This window comes from Ambystoma mexicanum, chromosome 5p (genome assembly GCF_040938575.1).
Source record: "Ambystoma mexicanum isolate Mex_15411 chromosome 5p, UKY_AmexF1_1, whole genome shotgun sequence".
NCBI classification, from domain to species: domain Eukaryota; kingdom Metazoa; phylum Chordata; class Amphibia; order Caudata; family Ambystomatidae; genus Ambystoma; species Ambystoma mexicanum.
In genome coordinates, this window is record NC_090930.1 from 891,102,620 (window position 1) to 891,116,540 (window position 13,921).

The 13,921-nt window shown below is 48.5% G+C and overlaps 1 protein-coding gene across 1 annotated transcript in view; it reads left to right on the top strand.

Annotated features, from left to right (window-relative positions):
• The window catches only part of PKD1L1 (polycystin 1 like 1, transient receptor potential channel interacting), a 2,330,280-nt gene that overhangs the window by 1,764,751 nt on the left and 551,608 nt on the right, over positions 1-13,921 (top strand). Inside the window, exon 43 of the mRNA XM_069613333.1 lies at positions 12,417-12,527. Within this exon, the coding sequence (XP_069469434.1) occupies positions 12,417-12,527 (111 nt within the window). The remainder of the gene's footprint in view (positions 1-12,416; positions 12,528-13,921) is intronic.

Below are 13,921 nucleotides of genomic sequence, written 5' to 3' on the forward strand. Positions count from 1 at the left end.
CAGACCCTGAATTCGCTATCCTTTACTTTTGGGTACCACATCCGGGCAGAGGGCTGTCGCAGTCAGAGGCGATTGCATGCACTGCTGGGCCATGTTGGGGATATAATCTCTCTGTGGGCAACACAAGAAGGTTGGTCTGCTTATCCAACGTACCCAAGTGAGTACACGCGACTCCCTATCCTGCATCCAGCCACGCGGCCGCTGTGCACGCGTGCCCCCCAGAAGAGTGGGTGGGACTGTAACAAGCCTGATGCTGTATATTGGGACCTAGGCACCCAGCTGGCTGACATCAGATATATGTATCCTATGCCATGGCGATACCGGAGATAAGCCAGCGAGGCTCTGGTGAAGTGAGAGGCCTTGCAGGAGGCCCCTGGTACACAGTGCTGTCTTCTAATCCGTGGGAGGCTACAATCCATCCTAAACTGCACAGGGCTGAATGAGAAAGGCACGAAGAAACAGAGGCAGCGATGGGCCTTCACATACACTGAAGGTACATCGGCACCTCAGTAAATACTGAATGTAGGTGTCTCCGATCAGCAGGGGTAATTCACATCGAAGCTCAGCCACAGGACCCTTATAGTCAGACACACTTGTGGGAGGCTGTGGACCTTCTACCATCTGCCCCCTGACCCTAACACTGTTGTGGACCCTAACGGAGCTTGCCTTGCATGAAGTCGACCGCACCATGGGAGACCCCAACATGGGGGAGGCTACAATCCATCCTAATCTGCACAGGGCTAAACGCGAAAGGCACGAACAAAGGAAAGCAGCGCTGGGCTTTTACACAGGCTGACAGTACATCAATGCTCCAATAAACATTGACTCTAAGTGTCTAGCATGAATCATTTATGTTGAGGCTCAGTCACAGGACCCTCATAGTCGCATGTGCTTGTTGGAGGCTGCGGCTCATCCACCAACGGCCCGCAGGATCCTAATACAGTGGTAAACCCTATCGGGTTGCACGGTGTGTCAAACAGTGCCCTCTGGGCAGGAAGTCTTAGCACACAGTGACATTGGCTGACAAGCTACCAAATAGGTGGCTCTGTTCCGCTCGGCGGCCTTGCCCTGCAGCTGGCGAAACATGGCTTTTCGTGGATGGAGAGGCAGCCTGACCCTCATCCGTGCCCTGATTTCGAACTTAATGTGGGGCAAATACGGGCAATGGCTGGGACATAATTAACGAGACGTGGTTGTGCAGCTTCCTGGCACCGGTCCCTGTGAGGAAGTGGCCAGGTTGGCCAATTGCAAATCCCAATACAATCTGCATAGTCTGGGGGAAACTGCTGAGGAGAACGGACTGACCGGAGAGGGATAGTATCCTTACAATCTTACAATGACAAAAGGTGCAGGTGGCAAGAAGAAAGGGCCTATGGATTCCTTCACCAACTCCCAGACTCCTCTGGCGAGCTCATCGGTACTCCTGGCAACCTGATGCACCATCGATGTCAATCGGTAATCCTAAAGAAGACCAATTATTAACAATGGTGCAGTCAAGCTTTTTATACATAAATGTTAAACTTGATGATATAGTAGCAACAATCGGATCTCTCAACTCAAAGCTGGAAAAGGAGAGTGCCTGGATAACAGACACTGAAGCCAGAATAAGTGTGACTGAAGACAAGGTAGATCAGCACAACTGGGACATACGGCACTTAAAGGGAGAACTATCCAAAATAAGAGGCAATTGTGAAGATTTGGAATTGAGATGCAGGAAGAACAACATACGTATTGTCGGAGTCCCGGAATCCGCCTGCAAAGGCCAAATGGACATTTTTGTGGAAGCACTTCTGAAATCCCTGTTTGCCACAGCTTCATTCGCTGAACAATTCCTGGTGGAGTGTGCACATAGCACTCTGACCCGACACTTAAGCCAGGGCTCCTCTCCCCCGCACCATTATTGCGAGTCTACTAAGTTACAGAGACTTAATCCTGAGACTGCCCAGAGAACTGGGGACGTTGAGATACCAGGAAAGCAATATCCATATCTACCCGGGTTTTTCTGCGGGGGTGCAAGCCCAGAGGAGGTCATATGACCCGGTGAAGAGACGACGTAGACTACGCCAGATTACGTATGCACTGATCTTCCCAACAAAACTGCGGATTCAACACTGCAGCAGGGTGAATTTTTTCTAAAATCCTACTGAAGCCATGAACTTTGTAGAATCTTCTATTCCGCTTCCACCTCGGCTCTGGGACGCACACCAGAACAGAAGCCTGAGGCCTGATGAGGAAAGAAGGGATCCTGCAGATTGAACTATGAAGCCTATTATATCCTTTATACTTTGCACAATATGGCTGAGCAATTTGTTAGCACCAACATATTAGTTTTAGAGTTGCCCGGGCGGGGGCGTGCGTTTGGCAGCTGCCATGAGTTGCTGCAGCTTACGCACTTTGGGAAAGTTCCATGAGTTATAGGGGGATCACATCATCCTTTTGGGGTTGATGGTGTGGGAGGTGGACTGGGTCAAAGTATTAACCAACCAGTTCACGTTTAAACCTGAGCTAGAAGCCAATATGTTGGGTATAATTTGCAGGGGTTGTGTTGTGAACAACCCTCCCAGAATGGTTGTAGATACGTTCGGGGAGGGCAACGGGATAGGGGAAGAGATGGGATGGTTTGTGGGAGTTAAACGTTTTGAAAACAATGGTCATGTTGAAAGCATTTCTAAGGTCAATAAGTGTGCACGCATTATATTTGTTGGCAGAGTTTGTCATAGATGGCAGCTAAAGGATCCAAAGGTAGAGGGCTGCAATTAAGCTGCTGACCTGGTATGTCCCAGTCCTTAACCCGGGTAAGGAAAGGAATCTCTGTGTACATGTGGCAAGGCACGGGCACCAGATATTGATGTTGCAGGAGACACGCGCTCTGCAGAAGATAAATGACTCCTTTGCGCACAATTGGGGCCCTTTGAGATATTACACGGAATATTCTACGCAGGCCAGATGTGTCCTTACTCTTGTTCATCCCTTGCTGGGCTTTCGGTTCACTTGAAGCACGGTTGAACCCCTGGGTTGGTAAGTGCTGATGTGGGGGTGAGGTAGCACGCCATCCAACTGTATTAGTTAATACTTACGGACCTAATCCGGAGTTCTACCACACAATCGCTGGCATGCTGATCCCACTAGATGGGACCCAGGGGATATGGGGGGTGATTTTAATACCATTCTGGATACTAAGTGGGATCGGTCCTCTGATGCTCCACAGGTGCTCACTAAAGCAGCACACACACAACACCAAATCTTACCACAGCTCAACCTCACGGCTATATGGCTAACACTTCACCCACATAGCAAGGAGTTCACGTACTACTCCACAGTTCATGACTCAGAGTCCCATATAAACTACTGGTTCTTAACTCCCCTGATCGTCAATATGGTTCAGAGCTGTGATATCCTCCCACACACCTTATCCGACCACTCTCCGGTCTCTTTGACCCTTGAACTGTCTGATTCTCCACCACAGGCACAGCGATGGAGAATGCCTTCCACTATCCTAAGAGATCCCTGCGTGACCGAGGCCCTACATGTGGAAATCACAGAATTATTTGCCATTAATGTGGGATCTGTTCTCACCCATATGGTACTCTGGGAGACATTCAAAGTTTGGGTAAGGGGCATTTTTATGGCCAAAACATCTAGATCACTCAAAAGTATTAGAAGAGAACTAGGCCAATTGAAACCTGACTCGGGTTACAGGAAAACAAATATGGTAAGGCACACAGGGTGGAGACCCTTGCACGGATACAAGAGCTATTGGATGAATTCCACAAATTAGCAGCTAGGGAGGTATTGTATATGTCCACCCCTGCCAGGGCTCGTAGATATGGAGAAGGGGACAAAGCGGGTAGATCACTGGCAAATCTGTTAAAAGCCAAAAATCATTGTAACTCTATTACTGGGATTCAGGCTGCAGATGGTACGATCACGACTCATAACAAAGGCATCATCGACGCTTTCACACAATACTATTCTACTCTATATTCCAATCGTGATGAGGTCACAGAGAACAAACTCTCCCAGTATTTAATGGCATTGGAACTCCCTACGATCTCCCCCAAAGCCAAACTCACTCTGGAGCAACCTACAATACAGGATGGGATTGTCAGTGCCATTCGGTCACTGACATCTGGGAGGGCGCTGGGTTCGGATGGCCTGGGGATTGAACTATATACGGAATTCCATCAGGAGCTGGCTCCTATCCTATTGGGGGTGTGGGAGGAATCCATGGAACAAGGTTCACTGCTGCAGACAATGCGCAAAGCTATTATTACAGTGTTACTCAAACCTCACCGACCCCTGCATGATGTGGCCTCACATAGGCCTTTGGCGTTGATCAAAACGGATGTTAAAATCCTGGCTTTGAGGCTTCTCCCAAGTATGCCCCAATTGGTACATCCCGATCAGTCGGGCTTTAGCCCTACTAGATTGACCGTGTTGAAACTCTGTCGCTTATTCGGTGTGATGGCACAGGTGAGTCCCCACGTGACAGCCATGGTGGCCGCGTTAGACACTGAAAAAGCATTTGACTCTGTGTTGGGATATTTGTTCCTGGTGCTGTGCTGTTTTGGGATAGGCCCTTACTTCCTGAGCTCTGTATGACTCCTGTATTCCAACCCAGGAACAAAATTCATAACAAATCAGACACTTTCGCATTTTCTTCTCTTGGGAGGGGAACTAGACAGGACGGCCCCTTCTCTCCATTATTGTTTGCTCTTACTATCGAGCCCATGACCGCTTTAGGAAGGTACATGGACACAGGGGGATTAGAATAAATGGCCCTCCGCAGATTATATCGTTATACGCTGATGATACCCTCCTATACGTCCGTGACCCTGAACACAACCTCACACCCATAATGAATGACATTCATATATTTTCCCGCTGTTCAGGCTACAAAATAAACGATACCAAATCAGAATTGTTCCCCATCAGACGTATTACCACGCAGCCACCCAACATAGGGGGGTTTAGATATGATTTATTTGTATCACGCTCGTACACAGCTGTTTCAGACCACGACAAGGCAAGGGAGGGGTAGCAAGGGAGAACAAAAACAAGGCTCTTACTAGGCCCAGTGACATTGAGAACACGCAGGTGCATGGGAATAGGAAAGGGGAAAAAGTGCATGAAAGGCGGAGAATGCAAAGTGCGAAGCAGAGGAGAATAGATAAATAATAATAAATAAAAATAAATAATAGAGGCAATAAACAGTGGTAGTGCAGCCAGCAAGTGGCAAGTGCTGTGTTTATGGCAGCAGACTGGGTAAGTCTGATAAGTGCAGAAAAGAAGAAAAAAAGGGGTGTGTGAGGAACTGTATGGGTACAGATACAGTCCCCAGTGCAAGGGGTGCCCAGGAGGCTGTGCAGGGTGGCAGGGTGAGCAGGTACTTGGGCCCAATGGACAGAGGGTGGCCAGGTGCACAGTGCCAAGAGAGAGCAGATCAGCAGGGGAGAGGGAGAGCAAAGGCAGAAACAAAGAGGAAGGTCTTGAGGTGCTTCTGCTACTTGGGCAGGGACGTCCTTTCACCAAAATACCAGGGGTAGCGGAAGTGACATCACATGACCCTTGACATCACCGGAAGTGATGACATCACGAGAAGCAATTAAATACGACCTTTCACCCCTTGACAAAACAGGAAGTGGCATCACATAGCATTGCTTCTAAGAACACTACGAAAAATGTGGTTACAATATCACTATAATGTTCTCTACATTTCATACAAGAATAGATTGCCATATGTATCGTTAAGATCAGTGTGTATAGGCCCATATTACCAAATTACTGTGAATGCAAGCAGATGTCTATGGCCAAATGATAATGATGTGTTATTATATAGCACTTACGCTTAAGCGCTTTATATAGAACAAACCTACATACACTACCACCCAACTTGTGTTGGTACTCATTTATCGACCTGAGAAGGATGAAAGGCTGAGTTGAGGTGTTTAAGAATAGACTAAATCAGTGACTCACCCCTCTGAAGTGTGCCTGAAATAAACCTTTAATTAGTCTAGCAATTATTGTATAGAATTTCAGCAAGACAAATTATTTGGTATTCCTATTATTTCTTATTTAGGGTCGCTGCTGAGTGTAGTTGTGGAACCCCTGTTCTTTTTTTTTTTTTTTTTTGAAAATCAAATTTTATTAGGTTTCGCACCTGTGTTACAACAATGCAGAGCATATTTAAACATGAATAAACAGGAAACCAGTTATAACGCCTCGCCTCCCACCTCCCCACCCCCCACCAGTTCAAGTTCTCAATAATTGCGTATTTAACGGGGTTCCGAAAAGAGCATAGCAAAGTCTACGTGTTGTGCACTTGGCACGCCGAAGTCATGGGCTGAGCTTTGAAGGACTCGGAGTTGGACCAGTGAACGCTGGCTGAGGTCCCCCGAGGGGGGTTCTCCGGGTCCGGAGCCTAAGATTACACTGTGCTGCCGTATTTTTCGAAGAAGGGGAGCCATATTTCCTCGATGTTGGATCTGGATTCGTCGAGTAAATGCGTGAGGAATTCCATGTCGTAAATGGCCCATACCTTGGTTACCCATGCTTTTTCCTCGGGCATTCCGGGGTTCTTCCATTTTTCTGCCAGGCAGCACCTGGCCGCCACCAACATGACCTGGAGCATGTGGTCATGGGTATTTTCATGATCGTCCCCAATGTCAATTCCGGAAAGGAGAAGCCAGGGGGGGAGGCAGGTCGCTCCACCCCATCTATCCCCTTAATCCATGTCAAAACCTCCTCCCAGTACTTTTGGACCACCGGGCACGTCCACCACATGTGAATATAATCCCCCCTTTCGGTTCCACACTTCCAGCAATGTGGATCGTACCCCGGCTCATTCTGGCAATCCTCTGTGGGGGGGTAGTCCCAGCGATGCAATCCCTTGAGGGCCTGGTGGCGATACTGGAGTGAGGCAGTGGAGCAGTTGGCCCGTCTACGCATCTCCCTCCACCTCTCGTCGTCGATCTCCTCACCCAGGTCCTTTCCCCATTGTGTGCGTGCAGGTGGGGGGTCTTGCGGGACGGAAAAGAGGAAGAGCTTGTAGAGGTGGGATATTATTCCCTTGGAGCCCCTCGCCGAAAGTACCTCTGCTTAGTGTATCTCATTTTCTTGATGACTTCCCCTATGAGGAGAGCCCCTCGATCCACCCCCGGGAGGCCCAGTCTGGCTCGCAGAGCGCCCAGCTCTGCGCGGAGTTTACCCTCGATTAGGCCTCTCTCCCGTTTACGTCTCGAACCCTCTGCTATGAGAAGGCCCCTGAAAGTGGCTTTTGCGGCATCCCACACCATGGACATATCCGTCTCGCCGGTTTCGTTTGTCTCAAAGTAGGCCAGCATTTCATGCCTCATAAAATCACGAAATACTGGGTCCCTGAGGAGTGTATCATTGCAACGCCATCAAGAGGATCTTGGGGAGATGGGCAGTGACCAATTCGCTATGAGGAGTTTGTGGTCCGACCAAGTTATGGCTTCCACCTTCGGCTGTTTTGCCACCCCGTTCCCCTCCTCCGAGATTAACAAAAGGTCGATTCTGGTGTAGGTGCAATGAGGGGGCGAAAAAAAGGTGTAGCCACCCTGGTTCGGGTTTGCTGTTCGCCAGATGTCCATCCAATAGTGCTCTCTCAGGAGGGCCTGCAGGGCCAGATTGTCCTTGGAGACGCCCCTGGGTGTCCCCCCTCTCGCAGACCACCAGTCGAGCCTCAGGTCCATTATAAGGTTGAAGTCCCCCCCCCAGTATCATGGCTCCCTCTGCCCACTCATCCATGACATGAAAGACCTGGGTGAGAAAGTGTATTTGTTTTGAGTTGGGCGCGTATAGAGTGGCCAGGGTAACACGCTCTCCCTCACAGGTTCCCTTAATGCCCAAGAAACGACCACCAAAACCCCTCTTGGTTTCTATGTCTGTGAGATGGAACGCCCTGCTCAGGAGGGATTCCCACCCCTTCCTTCTTAGGACTTCTGTGTGAGGCCCAGTAATTGCACCCGATGTCTTTCCCCTTGATCTTCGATTCCCTGCCTTGCCTGTAATATGTCTCCTGTAGGAAAAGGACCGTTAGGTGTTGTTTACGGAACATGTTGCTCGTGAGAGATCTCTTATTCTGGGAGGCCCTTGACGTTCAACGTGCCTATCTTTGCTTCAATCATTGTCATTTTCCGTTACGCTCACTGATATCGCCTTTAAGTGTCCGCTACTCGGAGCCTGTTGCAAAAAAAGTGTCCATAGTTTGAGCTGGTTTCCCCTTTCCCCTCGAGTACCACGGGGGGCAATCCCCCTCCCCCCCTTACCCGTTTTGTGGGGCGTTCGCCGCCGGGTCCCCGGGTGGGGATGTGACTGGCAACGAACCACCAGGGTCGCTTCCCTGGCCCCGGGAAAACATTTTCTTAGGTGTAGCGCTTTCCAACCTGTCTCTCTTCGTTAAGTACCCGCCCTTTCTGATCCACGGTGGGGAACTGGCTGTAGCGACTCCCGAGCCAGGCCCCCCCCCCCCCCCGGCTCTGGTACCCGGTCGTTTCTCCTGTGCCCCTGGTGGGGCGTTTCACAACATGAGGCCCGGAGAGGCGTCGGTCGTTGTCCGTGTGGAGTCGCCGTGCTACTTCCTATGAAACCTTACAACAGCCTCTAAATGGGCAATACTTCAACGGCGGGCTCCATGAATCGTCGCATGGGGTGTGGATCAGGCCTTCTGTGGAGAAAGGCGAGCCTTGGTTTCTGCTCGTACGCTCATATAGGATCTCCTCGGTCTGTGGATGAATGTTTGGTTTTTCAGAATTTACGTGAGCCTTTGACCTTTAGCTTCCCCTGGGAGAGGTCTGGGCCTCGAGGGGCACGAAGGCGCTCTCCGTTGGTTTCATCCCGATTTTCTAATGGTCCTGCGATGTCGCCTGTGAGATCCTCGGTGGCCCTTCGGATTTCCGCCTCCGTGACTAGTTGGTACCTCTGGCCCTGCCATTAAAATGCTAGGTGGAATGGGTTTCCCCAGCGATAGCGTGTCCCCTTTTCCTGCAGCCACCTGGTGATAGTGCCGCATTTCTTTCGCATCTGGAGAGTGAGGGCCGAGAGATCCTGGTAAATCGTCACCCTGGAGTTACCATGTTGAATATCTCGTAGGGTTCTAGCCCTCTCCAGCACCCTAGCCTTGTCCTTATAATAGTGAAATCTTGCAAGAACTGAGCGTGGACCTCTGCCCCTCGCTCCCCCTCCCCCCTGCCGGCCCGATGGACTCTATCAAGCAGGAGAGTCTCCCCCGAGTCCGACCCCAGGACAATCCTGATGATGGCTTGGATTTTGCTTTCGAGTCCAACCGGGGTCTCTCTCTCCGTCTCCTCAAGGCCAAAAATTCTTAAGTTGTTTCTCCTCTCCCGGTTCTCCATGTCGTCAACCTTGAGCCGGAGGTCCTCCTCACGGCGGTGCAGTTCTTGAAATCTGGTTTCCATTTGTGCCTCGAGGATGTCCGTCGATGCCTGGTTACACTCGACCCCTTCTACCCGATCCTCCAGCATTGAAACCTTGGCTGTGAGGTCTGCCAACTTGGCCACCATGTCTGTCGCCATACCCCTAATCTCTTCTAAGATCGTTTGGATGTTGCTCTGTATGGCATTTATGTCCGGGGCTTGCGAGGCTGCAGGGCCGGTCTCCATTTCGAGGGACCCAGGTATGTATTGGTATTGCGCAAGGGTCTCCCTCCAGTTCATGGGGTATCGATCACACCAAGCTATAAGGTTCTCCTGAGGTGTCTGCCCGGTGGTGGGGTGGCCCAGGCGCGCTCCCGCGACGGCCTGAGCAATCTCCGGTGGTCGGGTGGGCGCCTCTGCCACTAATCCGGAGCCCCGTGGGGACTGTGGGGAGGTAGGCCGTTGGGGCGGTGGTCAGGTGCGGAAACGTGGGCTGTTGAGATGGTTCCGCGTCGGCTCAGCACAGACAAATCACTGGTGGTGAGAGGGGCAGGTGTGGCGGTGGTGCCCCCGTATATGATGGATGGGCCGGTCGACGGCAGCCGTTGGAACTTCTTGGAAGGCCCGCCCGGCTTTGGGCCCTGTGTGTTGGTCGCACGGGCCGTTACTCCTCTCTGGTGGGGTCGGATGACTCGTCGCATCCGGCGTGGGGACTCCTCTGGGATGTCCGGAGAGGCGGGGGGCCGTCAGCCGTGCAGCCCAAGCCGCTGAAGGGGATCTCCGCAGGGCCCGCCCGAGCCGTCGAGAGGATCTCAGGCCTCAGTGCACGAGTCAGAGCGGGTGGCGATTTTGACTCCTCCCACCGCTACGCTGCTAGGCGATGTACGGCTCCCGCCCGGGGCCTTCCCTCAGGCACAGGGGGGTCGCCGTTCACAGGTCGTTATCTCGGGAACGGGGGCATCTCCGAAGTCCGGACCAGCTTCTGGGTGGTCCACAGCGATTCCCCTTCTCAACGATCACTGATAGATGGGGTTAAAAAGCACTTAAGGCATGTTTTTCCGTGGGTTTCCCCGGGACATGAGGGGAGCTTGAGATTCAGGCGGCCATCTTGCCCGCGCCCCCTGGTGGCCAACTCCTTTTTATTTTTTAACGAGGCCTGAACAAACAAGAAAGCCAGCCACTCCAGAAGCAAAGAGCAAAATGGTGCTGGCCAAAGCCCAGGAGCTTGCATCCGCCCCCCCCCCCCCCCATCCCCAAAAAAAGATTTTTTTTTAATACATTTTTTTAGGGGTTGCCTGGGAGACCTCAGGGGTCCCTGTACTTGGGCATCATGGTGTCGGGCAACCGACAATCATTATACATAGACAATGATGACACCTACTTGCTACAACTATCTACAAAGCTACTGTTATGGGCAAAACTCCCAATTTCACTCTATGGGTGGGTGGTGCTTTTGAAAATGGTAGTCCTCCCGAAATTGTTATATTTCTTTGGCAATATCCCCTTGTGGCCAGGACGTGCCTTCTTCGCCAAGCTTAAATCATTAGCCTCTGCGTTTTACTGGGGGCCCGGAGTTGCAAGAATAAATTGGCATAAGCTGTCTGAACCATATGCAAGTGGTGGTCTTGCGGTACCCGTTTTTGAACTTTACTATGTGGCGTCACAGGCCCAATTTGTACGATACTGGTATAACCCTGACGATACAGCCACACACATACCATTAGAGCAATATGCAGCATCCCCCACTGACCTTAGCTCAGTTATATTTAGTGGTAGACATGGGGACTCCTGCACATTTGACCCTGTAAATACTACCGTCAGTGCATGGATAAACATTTTTGGGAAGATCGGTGTGGAGGTGCCCTATGATCGTGGAGCTCCACTTTGATGCTTTCCAGGAATTTCCCCTACATTCGATGAGATGCTCCAAAAGTCTTGGGACCCTGCAAAGCAAATGGAGATAGGTGATATGTACCCTGAAGGTGAATGTAACACTCAAAACGATTTTGTGGATACTATAGGTGGCGGTCAGTTGTAATTGCTGCAATACCACCGAATGAGAGCGGCATTCCGCAAGAGATGGCCATCATTCACGATGGAACCACAATCGCATGAATGTATAAGAACCATCATGTCTAATGATGGCACAGAAAATGGAGAGTCCAGGCTATATGGGTTAATACAGGCTCATATGCCTCCTCAGAATTCTATTAAAGTATTGTTGGAGGAGAGGGTGGGAGCCACAATTGGAGATGATAAATGGCGTAAATGCTGCCAAGTAACTAAATCGATATCTTTGAATGCTGGGCTGTGGATGATTCAGTTTAAGATCCTGAACCAATTGCACTACACCCCTGCCAGAATGGATAGGTTTGTGCCAGACTGTACTGGTGAATGTTTAAAGTGTGTAAGTCCACAAGCTGACTCTTTCCATATGTACTGGTAATGCCCCCTGATTGCGTCATTCTCTGGTAGGGTTTCTAAAGTCATAGAAGATATAGTACACATTCCATCCTCACTGGCTCCACTCAACTACCTGTTTGGGGATATTGGCAAGGCCTCTGGGACTACAACAGGACTGTTTAATGTTGCATGTGCTGTTGCCAAGGAATGCATATTAAAGTGTTGGAAGTCTAAGAATGCACCTAGCCTAGATGACTGGCTACACGAGCTAACCTAAGTCAATGAACGTGAAGAGCAATTTGTTTTTTCTGTACCCACAACATGCCGCCCTAAGGACATTTGGGTCCCATTCAGAATGTACTTATGTGCGATAAATTCTGATGTTGACCGCTCTTGAACCAAAACTGGTATGCATTTGAAATGTTTTACATGTTAATTACTGACGTTGCATTGCACACTATGTATATAACTGTAAATCGTGCTGCTTGTAATGTGACCATTGAATAAACAACTTTTTTTAAAAAATCAACAAAAAAACATTTTTGTCACTAATGATTCATTGATTCTGTAATGTAGCTTTCTATGTTTTCTAATACTTATGTATTCACTTTACAGGGAGTTTGTTATGTACATTGCTATGCTGTTCCTGCTTATCTTTTTAACTTTTGGAAAGTTTTCCAGCAATGAATATTTACTAAATCATGCAGTCCGAAGTGAGTTCACAAGGTAGGAAAATGTGTGTTTTGGTTTCATTTTTACTTGATTTACTATTTTACATAGATATGTAGATGGTGTATTGGAAGGTGAATGGCCTTGAACTACTACTTCAGATGAGCCCCTTCCCCACAATTATTTATTAGGTAATCACTGTAAAAATATGCCATAATAATATGCATTCATAAAGAAGAAACATTTTTAACATTGCACGTACTAACAATATAATGTCTGGAAAGAAAACGAGGGAGCGAGAGTGAGCTGTACAAATTAGAAATGTGTGTAATCCCCAGCTGTTATCGCTCAGTCACCAAAATAATATACGATTACGTGGACTGCCACAAATAGGTCAATTACTTGGTTAACATCTACAGATTATTTTTTTTTAACAATTTTATTAATTTTATCAACCAAAAAACTTACAACATAACCTTGCAGTATATGTCTTAACATTTCAAAATGTGCATACATTCTTCAGTGTCTACTGTAACATCTACAGATGTATATTGATTTTATGAATGCTAATAATTTCCAGTGTAGTGTGCTGCATAGTATTTCAGTGCACATTAATGCAGTATAGTACAATTTTTTCAAGTGTGTTGGTCAGATCAATCTCACTAATAAAGGACTGTGTAGTGTATAGTGTTAGAAGACATGGAGGGTTCGGGCTTGCAGGTTAGTCGCTCAGGCTTCGTAAGTGGTTTATCGTTTTGTGATATTTAAATGTAGTTGTTGTGTTTCTTGTTTAGTTTTTTGGCTGATTTCCTGCTTACACATTTCACAGGGGAACCTACCAGGGTTGGAATAAGCTTTTTTCCTTTGAAATTTATGAGATGAGTTGCACCCATTGACGTACAGCATTTCTACAAGGTTACTGGAAAAATATTGATGGCATCATTCCACTGTGCGCTTCAAGATGTATATATACATTGTGCGTTTTAGATAACACTTTTTCAAATAACTGCATTTGTGTTAATAGTTGGGCATTCATGGTATCTAATGTCTCCCTAATGCAATAAAGATGTACACACCAATAGTTTACAGTAGTGACATATATTTATAGCTTCCACCTGTTTCACACCTGTGTGTATCGCAACAATCAGATTAAAGTAAAGCATTGGGCATAATATTAGAAAGGTTCACAATATGGGACACATTTTAGCTTTAGAGCTCTTTATCCCGCCTACAAGGTACTGTTTAAACATGAGGGCAATCTCACCACTTCAGCATTTCCCCAACAGGCAGTAGAGAGATCTTTGCCAAAAATGTGACAGATTTTTTGCAGACAACTACACAGTTAAATGCCCTGTTCTGTTGGAAGGTGCCCACTGCGCCTTATCAGAGGTTAAATATCCATTTGCAAATCAGTCTTATACCACCCACAAGGATGATCCTGCATTTGCAAG